At 43.8% G+C, this 16,408-nt stretch overlaps 1 protein-coding gene across 4 annotated transcripts in view; it reads left to right on the forward strand.

Annotated features, from left to right (window-relative positions):
- Positions 1–16,150, forward strand: part of Ttll4 (tubulin tyrosine ligase like 4) — a 41,095-nt gene extending 24,945 nt beyond the window's left edge. For 3 of the 4 annotated variants that reach the window (XM_048459367.3, XM_048459369.3, XM_048459368.3), the window contains 14 exons: positions 141–251; positions 553–629; positions 1,502–1,693; positions 1,777–1,859; positions 2,043–2,171; positions 2,479–2,601; positions 2,865–2,963; positions 3,650–3,784; positions 4,340–4,486; positions 13,502–13,604; positions 14,205–14,415; positions 14,558–14,628; positions 15,171–15,256; positions 15,617–16,150. In XM_048459367.3, the coding sequence (XP_048315324.1) occupies positions 141–251; positions 553–629; positions 1,502–1,693; positions 1,777–1,859; positions 2,043–2,171; positions 2,479–2,601; positions 2,865–2,963; positions 3,650–3,784; positions 4,340–4,486; positions 13,502–13,604; positions 14,205–14,415; positions 14,558–14,628; positions 15,171–15,256; positions 15,617–15,875 (1,826 nt within the window). In that variant the 3' untranslated portion in view covers positions 15,876–16,150. The remainder of the gene's footprint in view (positions 1–140; positions 252–552; positions 630–1,501; positions 1,694–1,776; positions 1,860–2,042; positions 2,172–2,478; positions 2,602–2,864; positions 2,964–3,649; positions 3,785–4,339; positions 4,487–13,501; positions 13,605–14,204; positions 14,416–14,557; positions 14,629–15,170; positions 15,257–15,616) is intronic. The other variant, XM_087904446.1, reaches the window with a different exon arrangement.
- The last annotated feature ends 258 nt before the right edge of the window (positions 16,151–16,408 follow it).

A 16,408-nucleotide genomic window follows, 5' to 3' on the forward strand; every position in this document is an offset into this window, starting at 1 on the left:
CAGCCCCCTTTCCATAAAGGGCAGTTCTCTAAACCTGATCTGAAGCAATTTGTAGTGATTTGTCTGTCTAGGAAAGAATGGGCACCACCGCCGTCTTTTTCATCGCCTCACTATGACCCTCTGCCCTTGCCTTTCCCCAGTGGAGAAACTTCCCTGGGAACAGAGGAAGCTGCTCCGGTGGAAGATGAGCACAGTGACTCCTAACATTGTCAAGCAGACCATTGGACGGTCACACTTCAAGATCAGTAAGAGTGAGTTCCTCTGAACTGTGTGCCCTGCCAGATGGGTTTTGGACAGGAGGAGAGCCTTAGAGACCCCCTGTTGTATGTGGGGACCCTGTCTTGGAGCTTCCAACCTCCTAGCTCTGAAAGTCCTCTGGGCTGAGCCAGTTGTTCAGAATTGGGAGGCAGGAGATCATTGTTTTGGCTCTGGTCCTGAAGCCTCATGTAGGGCAGCTCCATGGTAACTCTGAGTTCAGTGGTGAGGCCTTGTTCCGTCCCAGAGTCTGCCTGAGCTGTTAAGTGAGACTGACTTCCTGATTGCTTTCTGCAGGGAATGATGACTGGCTGGGCTGCTGGGGTCACCACATGAAGTCTCCTGGTTTTCGATCCATTAAAGAGCATCAGAAGGTGGGTCCTTTCCAAGTTGTTTGTCCCACTGACCAGGCCAGGATGAGAGTGTTGTTGGGGCAGTGGAGGGAGTGTTGGAAGGGCATTCAGGTGAGGACAGTTACAGAGGAGTGTTCTAGAGAGCACAGTGTGGGTCTCAACAAAGTGTCTCCCACCCCAGTCCTGTTGCTGCCCAGGTGCTTTTCACTCCATGTCTTGAGAGGCCTTGTCTGTTTTTAGTTGATAAGTTTCCCGTTACCACCGCTAACTGCTTCTTCTCTGCAAACTACATTTATGTAGAGAGGATTCTGTGGTTCTGTTGGAACACTGTGCCCCTAGACTCCCCATGGCCTGGTGCTTTCCTCTCCTTGTCTCACATGCTGTCACGAGAAAATGGTGATAGCTTTCCTATTGTACTCAAGGTGACTGTCATGACTGTCCTAGTCTGCCTCTCTCACTGGTGAAGACTGGCCAAAAGCAATCTGGGGAGGCAAGGGTTACTTTGGCTTACAGCTTACAGTCCATCACTGAGGGAAGCTGAGGCAGGAACTGAGCAGAGACTCTGGAGAAGCCTTGCTCATTCTCCAGGGTTTGCTCAGCTTGCTTTCTCATATAACCCAGAACCACTTACTGAGGGATAGCCCTGCCCAAGGTGAGCCTCACATCAGTAGTTAATCAAGAAACTGCACAGGCTAGTCGGGTGCAGGCAATTCTTTAATTAGTTCACTCTTCTCAGGTGACTCTAGTTTGTGTCTAGATGGCAGAAGAAAAGCTAGAAAGGAACGTGAATTTTGTTTTGCAGGGAATGTTGGAATGATGGGATGGGGCTTATCTTGTTTCTCTTGGTCTCACCTCTGCCCTTTCCCTCTGCTTGCCTCTTGTCCCTTCTGTAGCTAAACCACTTTCCAGGCTCCTTCCAGATTGGGAGGAAGGACCGGCTGTGGCGGAACCTGTCTCGCATGCAGAGCCGTTTTGGCAAGAAAGAGTTCAGTTTTTTCCCCCAGTCCTTTATCCTGCCCCAGGATGCCAAGCTCCTGCGCAAAGCATGGGAGAGCAGCAGCCGCCAGAAGTGGATTGTAAAGCCAGTGAGTGGGGCAAAGGGAGAAGTGGATGACGGGACAAAGGTGGGAAAACAGCGAATCTCATTTCCTTCCCCTTTGACTTCTAGCCAGCATCTGCTCGAGGCATTGGCATTCAGGTCATTCACAAATGGAGTCAGCTCCCCAAGCGCAGGCCCCTCCTGGTACAGAGGTGAGCCTGTGTAGCTCACACTCCTCTCTCCATCTTCCTGTCTTCTTGGTTTCTGAATTACCTTAGAGTGTTTTTCCTTGTGACCTCCCAGCCAAAGACCTTCCTTAGTCAACTGCTGAGAGTTTTCACCACAGCTTGCTCATTCATCTGGCTGGGTGTAAAGTTAGCCTTTCCTCTCTGCAGGTATCTACACAAGCCCTACCTCATTAGTGGCAGCAAATTTGATCTTCGGATCTATGTTTACGTTACTTCTTATGATCCTCTACGGATTTACCTCTTTTCGGATGGACTCGTCCGCTTTGCCAGTTGCAAGTATGTGCTGGTGGTGAGGCATTCCCCCTGACACTGGATGATTTTCTTTCTTTGGTTGGTATGAGGACTCTGAGCAGAAAAGGCACAGATATCTTGGTGGTTTTCATTAGTAAGGAAGGTGGGAGGGTGGGAAATGAGGAAAGAGTACCTGACGTACTGAGGTTACCAAGTAGATTAGCTGTGCTGTTCTAGACCTCAGGAGCAGAACAAATCTGTGCACTTGTCCTTTATCTCCTTCCTGGGGATATAGCTGCCTGGTTTCCATCTGCTCTTACCATCTTGCCTCTGCCATTCTTCTCACTTCCAGGTATTCCCCTTCCATGAAGAGTCTTAGCAACAAGTTCATGCACCTGACCAACTACAGTGTCAATAAAAAGAATGCGGAATACCAGGCCAATGCTGATGAGACAGCCTGCCAGGGCCACAAATGGTACTGAGGGCAGTGTGTCTCTATCAAAACTCTGTCTTGAACCTAGGTAGGGCTTTGCCTTTGGGAGGTTTGGGTCTGTAGTTGAGGAGTATAGTGACTTGTCACTTCAGAATTGGTTTGTTTGCATGTAGATGCATCTCTTTCTTATTTAAAAATATCATTGGGGAGATACAAAGAAGGTATCTTTAGCTTCTTACTCCTTATTTTTTCTCTTGTCACTCATTTCTAGGACATAACCCCAAATACTTCCTTCTCCCCTTCAGGGCACTGAAAGCTTTGTGGAATTATCTGAGCCAGAAGGGAATTAATAGTGATGCCATCTGGGAGAAGATAAAGGATGTTGTTGTCAAAACCATCATCTCGTGAGTTTCAGTGCTACTTTGCTGTTGGGTGTGCCATGAACCCTCATGTTTTCTCTTTGCCTCTTTCCTGTGCTCTAAGATGTGCCCATTTTCTGTTTCAGTTTGGAGGATAGGAGATAGGAAGAAGCAGAGTTAAATTCTGCTGTCTTAGTCTCTCTTCTGTTGCTGTGATAAACACCTTGGCCAAGGCAATTTATAGAAGCATTTAATTTGGGATCTAGGATTCCAGGGAGCTAGCACAAGGCAGAGAGAACTGGGAATGACTTGGACTTTTGAAACCTCAAAGCCCACCACAAGTGACACACCTTCTCCAACAAGGCATCTTTCCCTAACAGTTAACCAACTGGGAACCAGCTGTTCAAATATATGAGCCTATGGAAAACTGTTCTCATTCAAACCACCACACTGCTCATTTTACCAAACTTCATCAAGGTGATGGCCCAGATCAGGCACATCCCTTAAGAGCCACTGTTTCGGGGTGGGGAGGGATGGTGTTCGTGATATTGACCATCGTGAGATGGTCTGATGTTGCCAAGGTTGGCCTTGAACCTCTAACTTCCCTGCTTCTACTTTCCTCTGTTTTTTACATGGGGATTGCATGCATGTATTCCCATGCTGACTCTGAGGAGGCACTTTTAAAGAGAAAGTTGCTTCTGCCCTCCTAATTCTAGATATCCCACTGTCAGGTCAGAGCCCTACGTGACCAACCTACTGAAGTTGTATGTGCGGCGCCCTTACAGCTGTCATGAACTCTTTGGTTTTGACATCATGCTTGATGAGAACCTAAAACCCTGGGTCCTCGAAGTCAACATTTCGCCAAGGTAGGTGGTGGTGTTCCTCAGAGTAGAGCCCGTCTTTCATCCTCAGGATCCCTGTCATTGTTGTCTTTTTGACCTGGGAAAGTCTTCCTTCACTTTTTTCTTGTCATGGTCTGTATTTACTTACTCACTGATTCTTTGCTGTTACTTAGGATCTTTAAGACTAGAGAGGGGTTATTAAAAGTTATTGATCCCTACCATTTTCTAGCAAACCAAGGGCATGGGCAGATTCATCAAGCTTCATGAGGTTATTTGTTGTCTTTGAGGGTATTTGTCTTGTTGTTTGTTTTTTGTTCGTTTGAGACAGGGTTTCTCTATTGTTGCTCTGGCTGTCCCAGAACTCACTATGTAGATCAGGCGGCCTTGAACTCACAGAGATCCACCTGCTACTGCCTCCCAAGTGCTGGGATTAAAAGTGTGCGCCACCATCTCCCAGCTGAGCATATTTGTTGAAGATGCTCACACGTGTGGGTATTTTAAGAAGCCCTCATTTGGATGAAGGATCCAGAATCTTTCTGGAATGCTGCTTTGACCCTGTTTTGCATTCTACCCCTGCAGCCTCCACTCCAATTCTCCCCTGGACATCAGCATCAAAGGCCAGATGATCCGAGATCTACTGAACCTGGCAGGCTTTGTTCTGCCCAACATGGAGGATATCCTCTCCAGTTCCAGCAGCCCCAGCAGCTCCAGCGGCTCTAGCACAAGGTCTGCCTCTCAGCTTCCCTAGGTTGGGATGGCAGCATGAGCAGCCCATTGTGATTTGGGAAGGGAATGTGTTTGGGAACCTCTCTCCTGCTTGGTCTTTATGACTCAAACTTCCTCTGCTGTCCATCCACACACCACTGCCACATCAGTACACTGAAAGTAAGTCTGATTACTTTACTTCTATTCAGAAATCTCCACGGGGACCAAAGATCAAATCCAACCTCCTTACTCGGACATTGGAGGCTCCAGCTACTTTTCCTGGGTGTTTGTTTCTATTCTGCCTGATTCTGGTGCCTTGGCAGATCCTCAAGGATTGAGATTCTAAAGATGCCCCTCATCCAGATTGCCTATCCATCAAAGCCTAGTTCTAGATGTCTTTATGAAGTACCTCAATTTGGAGTTTTTCCTTCATACCTCCAAAGCTTTGAAACTATTCTTGAGGAGAGGAAACTAATATTTAGTAAGTACCTGGGATAGTTAAGGAAATACAGTATGTCTACTCAACTCTGTAGGGCTCATATTAGTATTGTAGTTTATAGATAAGGACACTGAAGATCCTATAGCAGTAATCAATCCAGGGCCATTCAGCCCAAGAGAGTGAGGGGGTAGAGTGCTGACTTCCAGCAGCTATTTCCCACCTGTGATCCCAGCAGGAGGTGCAGGGCAGGGTAGCGTATGCATGTTAGAGATTAGTTTGTGAAACTTAAAACACAAAAAATAAAAAAATGGTGATATTCTTGGTGACTGACCTACTTTACCCACCGTGTATTTCTGGAGGTGTACTTGGCCCTGTTCTGCAGTTATCTGAGTTATTCCATGTGCCACAAGGGAGTCAGTTCTCTCTGTCTGACCTATGAGAGGTAGATCCAAGTGGACTTCCTGAAGCTTACAAGAACATTTTAAGTTTACAAAAAGAAAAGTTTTATGTGTGTTAGCGTTATCTACCACTGATCATTATCTGTAGAGAAATCCACTTTGGAGAGAAAGCTATAGATAGACTCATGGCTTTGAGTCAAGTAAAAACTTTGGAAACAAAAATGATTTTGTGTTATAAGCACTTGTGAGTTTATTCCTTTCCGAGTCTGGGATCAAGGTCATCTGTCCTCCTCAGCTGGAGACCTAGTAACTCTAGGAAAGCCAGGCCTGAGACCTGAGTTGTACATATGAGGAGAAGCTGTAGCCTTGGGGAAGAAGCTTGCTGTTAAAAATACAGTTAGTCAGTCAATATTCCAGAGATCTGAGAGGCATAAATTATAGCAGGAAATATAATCCAAATGGCCTACATATCAGTTAAAGTGATAGAAACTTATCGACTACCTAGAAGGTTGCCCTAGGTTCCAGTGGCTTCATTTTGGGGCAGTGGTCTGCTTTTGACTTCCATACAGGACAGCATTAAATCTTCAGCTACAAAATAGAGTAGCATCAGCCTTTCGCTACCAAACCCAGGTCTGAGAGATTTTTCTGTAGCCGAACTTGTGGGACCGACGCTACTTTGAGTAGAGCAGTCAGCCCAGCAGTGTCCATACTCTGGTGGCAAGTGAGGCGTGGAGAAGTTGTGCCCAGAGATTAGTGTTGCCACAAATCAAGTGGAGTCATGCCCTATCTGTCTTGGATATCTCAGGGTTCCTACTAGTAGCTGGTGTTTATATCTTATCTTGGGAAGTTATTTTATTGAAAATTTAAAATGCCATATTCAGTAGATCTCTGAAGAGTTTGAGGACCATCATCTATTAAGTATACCTAATTTAAACAAACTTGTTTTAAGTTACTTGCTTTAAACATATACAGCAGGCTAAATAAAGTGTGTCACTAAATGAATTATATAATCTTTACAAGTTAGCCTTTTATTGTAAACCATTATAGAATATCATAGTTTCTTGTATGACTCAGTTTATCCAAATATTTGAAGCTTAACAAAGTTAACAAAGACAAAGAGGTTAAACATATATTACTGAGAACTTGAGTAGACGATAGGAATTTATAAGCCTTATTTATCAAACATACCTATGTTGTTCCTTATTTATTTAGAAGTCTGAGGTTGAACAGAGTTAGCAGACATAAGGGGTTAGACTTATATTTCTAAGTCATGTTAACTTGAGTATACTTTTTTTTAAAATATTTATTTATTATGTATACACTATTCTTTATGTGTGTATGTCTGCAGACCAGAAGAGGGCACCAGACCTCATTACAGATGGTTGTGAGCCACCATGTGGTTGCCGGGAATTGAACTCAGGACCTCTGGAAGAGCAGGCAATGCTCTTAACCACTGAGCCATCTCTCCAGCCCTTGAGTATACTTTTATAACTATAGTAATTTCTAGTCGTACAAAAATTCGTACTAATTCAAAATATTTTAGAGACTTGCTGTTGCTTCCTTAGTCTAAAAGGAGATACAGTGATAAACCAAAGGCTCAGTAGGACTAAGAGGTTCTATAGGTGTTGCCTTAGTAGTCATCTTAAAATGGTGAAGTCATGTGGCATCTATCCTTTAACCTTAGTAAAGATGGCTGCCAAACATGTAGTTACTATTTAAAATACCGTTTTTTGTTGTTATTGTTTTGGTAGGTCCATGTTTTTAAACAAGAGTTGAATCCAAGTTACATGTGTAATAAATTGTAGGAAATTAAGATTACCCACGTAAGATTTTTTTTTTTAGCTATAAGCCTATAAGCCTTTATGTTTTAAGCCAAATTTGGATAAAGATTTTTATCTTTTTTTTTTTTTAGCCCTGACCAATGAACTTAAAAATCTTGAGAGTTTACAGCAGTCTTAAAATTTTTTTGAGAGCAGAACATAGAGAAATCATAGAAATAAAGATTTTTAGCTGGGAAGTAGAAAAACCTTAAAGATAAGAGACTTGGAAGTGTAGAGCAGAGCAAGTTTAGATATAAGTGATTTGGGGATCACTTGTGCGGTAGCAAATGTTGTTGCCATATGAAAAGCAAGTATACAATCTTTGGCCATTGATCTGTATTGAGGCCAAGATGAGCTGGGGGTGGGTATAAAATGATATTCCACAGGAGGGGAGTGTAGCAAGCGTTCTTTGGACCCCCAGAGAGAGACTTACCATTAGTTATGAAAGTTTGACCTTTAGTTTAGGCTCATCTCAACTAGGTCGTGTTTTGTTTTGTTTTGTTTTGTTTTGTTTGTCTTTTGAGACAGGGTTCCTCTGTAGCTTTGGAGCCTGCCCTGGAACTAGCTCTTGTAGACCAGGTTGGCCTCGAACTCACAGAGATTCACCTGCCTCTGCCTCCTGAGTGGTGGGATTAAAGGCGTGCGGCACCACTACCCAGCCTCAACCATAATTTAAATTAACACATTTTTTTAAGTCTTCCATCTTTCACTTCCTGTCTACTCTCCCTGACTTCACCTTTCTTCTTCCCAGACTTCTCAATGCCCTGGAAGTCCACCTTACCTCTTCCTGCCTAGCTATTGGACATTCATCTCTTTTTTTGGTTTTTCAAGATAGGGTTTCTGTGTAGCTTTGGGACCTGTCCTGGAACTAACTCTTGTAGACCAGGCTGGCCTCAAACTCAAACAGATCCACCTGTCACTACCTCACAAGTGTTGGGATTAAAGGTGTGTGCCACCACCTTCTGGCCATTCAGCTCCTTTTTAAACCAATCAGAGGGCACCTTGGCAAAGACACATCTTCACATTATAAACAAATGTTCCACAACATTTCCCCCTTTTTGTCTAAATAAAAAGGATAAGATTTAACTCTAACACAGTTAAATTATATACAATAAGAACAGTTATCAAGTCTTGTCTTGTTGGACTCTAGTGTCCAAACACCAAGAAAGAGTCGCCCCCAGACACCACTTCACATACCACAGCCAATGCAAAAGCATGAGGATTTTATTAATTCTGTCATGACAGGATCCCTCAGCATTTGGGAAGCTGAGAGACCTCGAATAGCTGGTACAGTCTACTTTTAAAGGAGAAGGCCATAGAAACAAGGGGGGTTGTTCTTTGACCATTATGATTGGCTTATTCGAAAAGGGTTAATACCAATAATTGGCTGGAGAGCTATTGTCAGATCAGATGAGGTAAGAGGTCATTTTGACCCTGTTTCCCAGGGGACTGAGTCAAAACATACGTGTATGGGTAATTGTTCAGGAACTGAGTACGTGCATGTGTAGCTGTTAGGTCCTTGGTTCCCAGGGGAGGAGGGGAAGCACTGAGGCACGAAGGTTGAGAGGGTTCAGAATTGTCAGAAATGGCTTCAGAATTGTCTTAAAGTCTTACAGTCTAAATAAAAAGGGAAGGGTTTAACTATATACAATAAGGATAAGTATCAGGTAAGAATTACATTCACAATGTCCTGTCCATTGTATTTGGCAAATTCAGAGAAAGTATTGTATTATGTATCCTACCTTAGTGAGTTCAAAGTCTTATACCTAAACCATTTGCTATCATAACTTGTATTACTATCCTAAAAGTATCTTTTTAGACCTTAGAACCTTTTCTTAGCCAGCCTGGTCTACAGAGCTAATTCCAGGACAACTAGGGCTATTACACAGAGAAGCCTGGTCTTCAAAACAAAACAAAATAACAAAACAACAAAATAAACCCTTTTCTTAGCTAAACAAGTTTTTGTTTCTCAACCTTAATATACTTTATGCCTTTTTTATGAGTTTCTATCTAGTTTTTAATGCCATCCGACACTTTAGAAGGATGTATTTATTACCTGAGTAATAGGAAGTACAGAACAAATAACTTCCAGACTATAGAAGTGAAACAGCTGATTGCCTAGACAGTCACCCAAGGTTCCTTTGCAATGTTGGGGCCTATAGATCTAGAATATCTGACTTTAAGATTTATTTATTATGTGTACAGTGTTCTGCCTGCTTGTTTGAGTATACACCAGAAAAGTGCAACTTCTCATCATAATTGGTTGTGAGCCACCACGTGGTTGGTGGGAATTGAACTCAGGACCTCTGGAAGAGCAGCCCAGTGCTCTTAACCTCTGAGCCATCCACTAGCCCTCTGACAGACTTTTTGTGAAACAAGAAAGTTTTGTCTTGTTAAAGTTCAGCAGTCACTTTTTTTGTCCTGCATGTCCAATTTGGACAGCATACTGTCAGCTGTCAAGGCAAGGGCATTTTCTTGCCCAGTGGCCAACTTTGCCACAATAAAAGCAAACTCTATATGGAGGTTCTTTGATGTCCATCATCTTTTTTTTTTTTTAAGTAAATTGATGCTACCAGGAGCAGATGTGTCATACTATCATGAAAAGCCTTAGGGTTTTAAAACATCTTAAATGCCATATTATGTAAGTCTCTGAAGTGTTTGAAGACCATCTGTCTATATAAAAATAATATCTGTTTGACCTTGAAAATATACTTAACATGGTCACAAATTTGATTGTTACTTTACCCTGAATAGTTTATTATGATAAATTTCAAGGACTAGAAATTTACATTACATTGTTAAATGAGTTGCATAGGTACAATACCTTAAACAAAACAAAAGTAGAAACATGTAGGGGATGAACAGATGGCTCAGAGGTTAAGAGCATTGGCTGCTCTTTCAGAGGTTCTGAGTTAATTCCCAGCAACCACATGGTAGCTCACTACCATAAACAATGAGATCTGGTGCCCTCTTCTGACTTACAGGCATACATGAGGGAAGAACACTGTATACATAAAAAGTAAATCTTTTTTAAAAAATTGAAGCACACACACATAATGAAAATAAAATTTATACCAATATACAGAATTATCTTAAGCAAAAGTAGAAACATGTATTTTCTTTTTTTTTCAAATAAATCTTTATTTATCTATTATGTACACAGTGTTCTGTCTGCATGTATGCCTGCAGGCCAGAAGAGGGCACCAGATCTCATTACAGATAGTTGTGAGCCACCATGTGGTTGCTGGGAATTGAACTCAGGACCTTTGGAAGAGCAGGCAATGCTCTTAACCTCTGAGCCATCTCTCCAGCCCAAAACATGTATTTTCTAACAAAAATAAGTTTGTATCAACAAATAAAAATCAATAATAATGTAAAATATTTGCGATTAATAGTTGCCTTTTAGTTTAGATTCAATAATCTACTTTATATCCTAGCATTCCTATATCTCCCCCCTTTTTTACAGAAAGAAGTTCTTGAATCTAACCTCTCTTGCTTAAGTTTCTTCCCTTACCATGACCAGTGATAATTTACAACCAACTCCCCACCTCCAGATGATGACAAACATCTATAACTCACCAAACAACCAAAAATCATCCACCCCACCTCTTGGGAATATGGGAGGTCGTGTTTTCTAGACTGCTTTTTGTTGTCTGGGGGATCCAGCATCTTAAGGGGACCCTGAGAAAATTGCAATAATGGTCAAGTCCTGGGAGAACTAGCTCTATTATTTTTAGTTTATTCTCTGTGTAAGTCTTCTCTGGGTAGTCTGTGAGGCTAGACCTTCTCAGCTATCATCTTGTCTTTATTGCGTCTGGCCCTTTCTTTGAAAACACAAACTTTTACAGGTACATTATCTGCATTAATACAAGAATGGAATGCGCACTGTGCACAAGTCAGCTTAAGATGATTTTTTTTGTTGTTCTGTGTTTGAGGAGGTAAAAAGCACCTGTAAACTTTGTAAGTCCATTTAGACTGTATAACCAAACTGGCATAAGGACTCTGTAGCCAACAAGATTTATTATGTTTCATCCGGTCTCCAATCTCAGCTGTTCCCATAGCAGAGGGTTCAGTGTATATGTTGCCTGTCCTGTAGTCTTTTTGTTTGTTTGTTTTATTTTGTTGTTTTTTGAGATAGGGTTTCTCTGTAGCTTTAGAGCCAGTCCTGGAACTAGCTCTTGTAGACCAGGCTGACCTCAAACTCACAGAGATCCACCTGTCTCTGCCTCCCAAGAGCTGGGATTAAAGGCATGTGCCACCACCGCCTGGCAGTTCTGTTTTGTTTTTGTTTTAACATGTCTGTAGCCAAGATTTTTCAGGTCTCTCCCAATCAATCTGATCTTTATTAATTTTGAATAGAACCATAATTTTTTTGTTTTCTAACCTCTCCTTCAATGTAACAAATTTCCCAACTTTCATTTTGAAGCTAAGACATTTCTCTTTCTTTTCTTTGTTTTTGTTTTGTTTTTTAAGACAGGATTTCTATGTGTAACAGCCCTGGCTGTCCTGGAATTCATCCTGTGGACCTGGGTGGCCTCTGGACCATTTTACTGTGCATCTGCAGCCTTCTCTGACTGGGAGACAAACCTTAAATGGCTAGGCTGCTACCTGCAGCTCTGGTGGCCTTGCTCTGCCCTCCTTAGTTCTGTGAGAACCTGACCTCATGTCAGCTTGTGTCAGTGGGAGCCTTGGTTACTGTCCCAGCTCTAGAAATGTGCTGATGTGGCGGGCATCTTTACTGAGTGGGCTGACTGCTCAGGTACTCTGCTGCACAGCAGGTCTCTTAGAAGAGCCGTGCCTCTGCATGCTGAGCCTACCCAAGATACCGTGGTTGCCAGGAGGCCATGTTTGATAACTTTTTTTTTTAAAGCCTTTTCGGGCTTTTCTTGGATATATATGGCCACATTGGGCGTCATATATAGCAAGTTTTCTTGTTGAACTATCTTTGGACTGCCAGCCTAGCTTTTGGATATTCAGCTCCTTTTTAAACCAATCAGGAGGTGCCTTGGCAAAGATACATCTTCACAGTGTAAACAAATGTTCTGTAACGGGAGTAAGCAGGCTGTGCTGCCTGTGGGGAGAGCTCTGCTCGAGGAGGGAACTACCTAGGAGGGCTTAAAGGAAGAGATAGAACAGAACAGGCAGTGGGAGCCCAGGCAGAATTGCAGTTCCTAGAGGAAGGCGAGAGAACACTAGCTGAACTGAGGTGGATAAAGTGTCATTGTGACAAGAATTTCCATCTGGCATGTCTCCAAGCAGAATGCGAAATTTGTCAAAGAGAAATGTTTCAAAACACAGAGGAGAGGTGTCCCTTGTCCTTGTGAGTGAGCCCAAGGCGAGGGGGGCGGGCAGGGGAAGAGCTTCCTGGCACTCTGGTGTGCCTTTTGTAGTAATAGTAAACAAAGCATGCTGCTCCAGGGTGACACTTAACCCGCTAGAGAGACCAAGACAAAATTTGGAATGAGGCCAAATATGGTGGGTGGCAAAAGACAGTAGAAACAATTGATCTGTATTCATACCTTAGGAAAGTCAGATCAGCATCTTGGTTCGGGGTAGCCAAGTTCCTTGGAAGGGTGCTCATTTATGCCATTCCTGGGGTTTCAGCACCAGAAGAATGAAAATTAGGCTCAGTAAACAAAACCGCTCTGGGTGGAAGGGAAGTTTACTCTGAGCTGCCAAGGCTCTCTCCTAGGGAAAACCGAGAGAAATGAGGTTTTTTTTCTAGGGTTACGTGGGAATGGGAGAAAGGGAGCTTGTGAGCTGGGGTCGGGCTTGTGAGCAGGGACTGAGCGAGCCTAGAGGCTGGCATGGACTGCTTCTTTATCACGTAGGAACTTCCTTCAAGCCCCTTTAGGAAAAGGACTATCGGAAAGGTGACCATAGCCAAGTAGTGGCCCGTGTCTATAATCCCATAAATAAGAAGGCAGGAGGATTGACATGAATTCAAGGCTAGCTTTGGACTACATAGTGAGTTCCTGGCCATCCTGAGTTCCAGAGTTAGTCTCTGTCTCAAAAAGTTAAAAAAGTCATAATGAAACTGAAGTACCAGAGATAAAGTGTTTTGCCCAGGGTTCCCCAGCCAATAGGGCAGAGCTTGATTTGTGGTGAGTGTTAACTAAAGCATCCTGTAGTTAGGCTTACTCCAGGCTTCTTTTTGTCAAATTGGTGTGCCTGCCTTTTCCAGTTATCCCGTGGTACTTGGTTGTGGACGACAAGCTCTTTGAATGGAGTATACTTTAGAGTAATCTATTCAAGGGACAAGCATCTCCATGTGTCTTCATCTGTGCTTGGGAAGGAGTCTTGCACTGGATCCTTTCTCTGTGTTTTCTTGCACAAGAAGCTGCTGACCTGCCTGTTACTTTTTGTCCACCTGTCTTAGCCTGCCAAGCTCTCCTAGGGACAAATGTCAAATGACTCCAGAGCATTTTACTGCACAGAAGATGAAGAAAGCTTATTACTTGACCCAGAAAGTTCCTGACCAGGTAAGAGATTTATCTTCCCTCCAGTTACCAACAGCCCTCAGTCAAACATTGAAGACTCTAGGAATATCAGCTTTCCTGTCTAGATCAGAGTCTCTTACCAAGAAGTAGGATCTTGTGATACACAGAGATTTGTTGGCACCTATATCTTTCTAGGAAAGTGGATGGTTGTCACCAGGCCCTTAGCACTGTGCTATCTTAGCTCACATTTATCCTATGGACTTCTTCCCCTAAGAGCCATCGCAAGACCCAGGAGGTCTGAGCATCTCGAGTAAATGTGGGGTCTGGATGTGAGAAAGGTCGGCATTGGCTGCCGTATCTGAGTTGTTGGGCACTAGCCTTGACTCAGCAACACACTCTTTTACCTCAGCCCAAATGGTTCCTTGGCCCTAGCCAAGAGTGCCTTCCTCCAGGAGCTCAGCCCATTGGATTTAGGAAGAGATAAGGCGAAGATCTGGCACACCTCAGATGAGGCAGCTGTGGGAGTTCTGTGGGAGTCCTGGAGCCCTAGCACCCTAGAGCTCTGTTCCCGACCCCAGCTGCTTGCTTCAGTGTCTGGCTCACACTGTCACATTGCCTTTCTTCCTGTTCCTTGGGCCACAGGACTTCTATGCATCTGTGCTGGATGTCTTGACACCAGATGATGTTCGGGTTCTGGTTGAGATGGAAGATGAGTTTTCTCGTCGTGGTCAATTTGAAAGAATTTTTCCTTCTCGAATCTCTTCTCGTTATCTTCGTTTTTTTGAGCAGCCACGATATTTCAACATTCTCACCACCCAGTGGGAACAGAAGTACCATGGAAACAAGATCAAAGGTAATATACCTTTCTGACTCATGGGAGGCCATATTTAATAGAAGATTAAATCTCATTAGGCCAAGAAATAGGTTTCTTTGGAAAGGAGGTAAGCAATTGATTCTTCTCTGTTAAGTCCCAACCTCTGCTCATGTTGTTCTAGGAGTAGATCTGCTCCGGAATTGGTGCTACAAAGGCTTCCACACGGGGATCGTCTCTGACTCAGCTCCACTGGTGAGTGTACCAGTGTAGAGCGTAGCTTCTTCTCAAGCTTCTAAATGCCTTATGGTTGGCTTGTGGATATGTGGGTAACTACCCCTCGCTTCTTCCCTCTTAGGCCCCACCCCTTTGACTCCTTTTAAGGATGTAGTTATTTGCAAAATGCACCGGATGCCTGTCTTTGAAGGATCAAAAAAGTCAGCTGTAGCCTTAACTTTCTATCTCTTTTGGGAGAGAACTAAGAGTTATGAGCTCATGATGTATAGGGTAGGGCAGGTGGAGCCCTGTGTTTACAGAGTGGCAGAGCTGAACAAGAACCCTAAGATCTGCCGGGCGGGCAGTGGTAACAGATACCACATGCCTTTAATCTCAGCACTTGGGAAGCAGAGGCAGGTGTGGATCTTTATGAGTTCAAGGTCAGCCTGGTCTGCAGAGCCTTCCAGAACAGGCTCCAAAATGCTACAGAGAAACTGGTCTTGAACAAAGCAAAACAACCCTGAGATCTTGAGCATTCCCTCTTGGACTCAACTGGCCCTCATTGCTGTCTTTGTTCCTAGTGGTCTCTGCCAACATCACTCACGACTGCCTCAAAGGGTGATGGGACACCCAGTGCCAGCAGCAAATCAGAACGCATCAAGTCAAGGTGAGTGCTACTTCAACAAGGGAGGCCTATTGAATTGGGGGGCTAGAGTTTCTTTCCTCTTTCCCCAGACTGTGACAGTGAAAGGATTCTCCACCTAGGGACTGGTAGGAGTGTCAGAATATACTGCCGCACTGTTTTCTTCCCAACTGCAGAAGCACACTTTTCAGCTATGCCCTTGTAGGAAGTCCTGGCCTCTTACCCTTTCCTCCAATTGACCCTTGCACTTGAGATCTCACTGCCACAGTAATAAAATATATTTTATGGCTACTAATATATCCATAACATTGTGGGTGCTTGCCTTGGACTTGAGGGGCATAAATTACATGTTAGACTTAGTGTCAGCAATGTTTTTTCCTTCAGAAAGCAAAGCTGCTCTGAGGGAAACATGTCATCCTCTGAAGATGGGACAACATCTAAGCCCAAGAAGAGTCAAGCTGGCCTTTCCCGCATATCCAGGAAGACTTCATCCTCAAAGAACAGTGAGGACATCAGCAAACAGCCTGCCCACTCTACCCAGGTGTTACCTGTACTCAAGTACTCTGGGCAGAATTCCAGACTTTCTGCTTCCTCCGCTTCCCAGTCAGCCGGTGACTCCCTCCAGACTGCTGTGAGCCCATGACTGGTCTCCTACATGGGAGCACTCAGCTACCTCAAGGGAACCGACCTGCTGACCAGCCTAAGCCTCTCTCCCCTCCACTTTGCCCCTCATCAGAGTATTTTTTGAAGTGGTTCTATTGTAGATATGGGCATCTGGAGGGCTGGAGGGGTGGTGGTGATGGGGAGAAGGTGAGGAAGGTTCACCCTCTGTCACCTCACTGCCTGCCTGGCGCCTCATATCTCAGTAGAGATGCCGGTGATGGCCAAGCAGCCTTATAAAGCAGGGTTTGGTTTCTACTCTGAGAGCCATGTGTGATTTATTTGAGGCCCTCGTGCAGGGCTTGAGTGTTGCTCACGAGGAGAAAACGTGCTAAACAGACAGAAGTCTCTTCTGTGATTGAGAGGGATTCCTTGAAGGTCTTGATTTCCTTAGGTCTTTTGTTCCCTACACATCTTTGTCTTGAAGAGCCATTTTTAGAAACTCCCAGTCTTCGAAGACAAGCAGGGAAACCATGACAGGCTGCACCCATTTCCTGCATTCTGGTCTTGAGGTGA

The sequence above is a fragment of the Myodes glareolus genome, chromosome 1 (assembly GCF_982192425.1).
Source record: "Myodes glareolus chromosome 1, mMyoGla1.1, whole genome shotgun sequence".
NCBI classification, from domain to species: Eukaryota; Metazoa; Chordata; class Mammalia; order Rodentia; family Cricetidae; genus Myodes; species Myodes glareolus.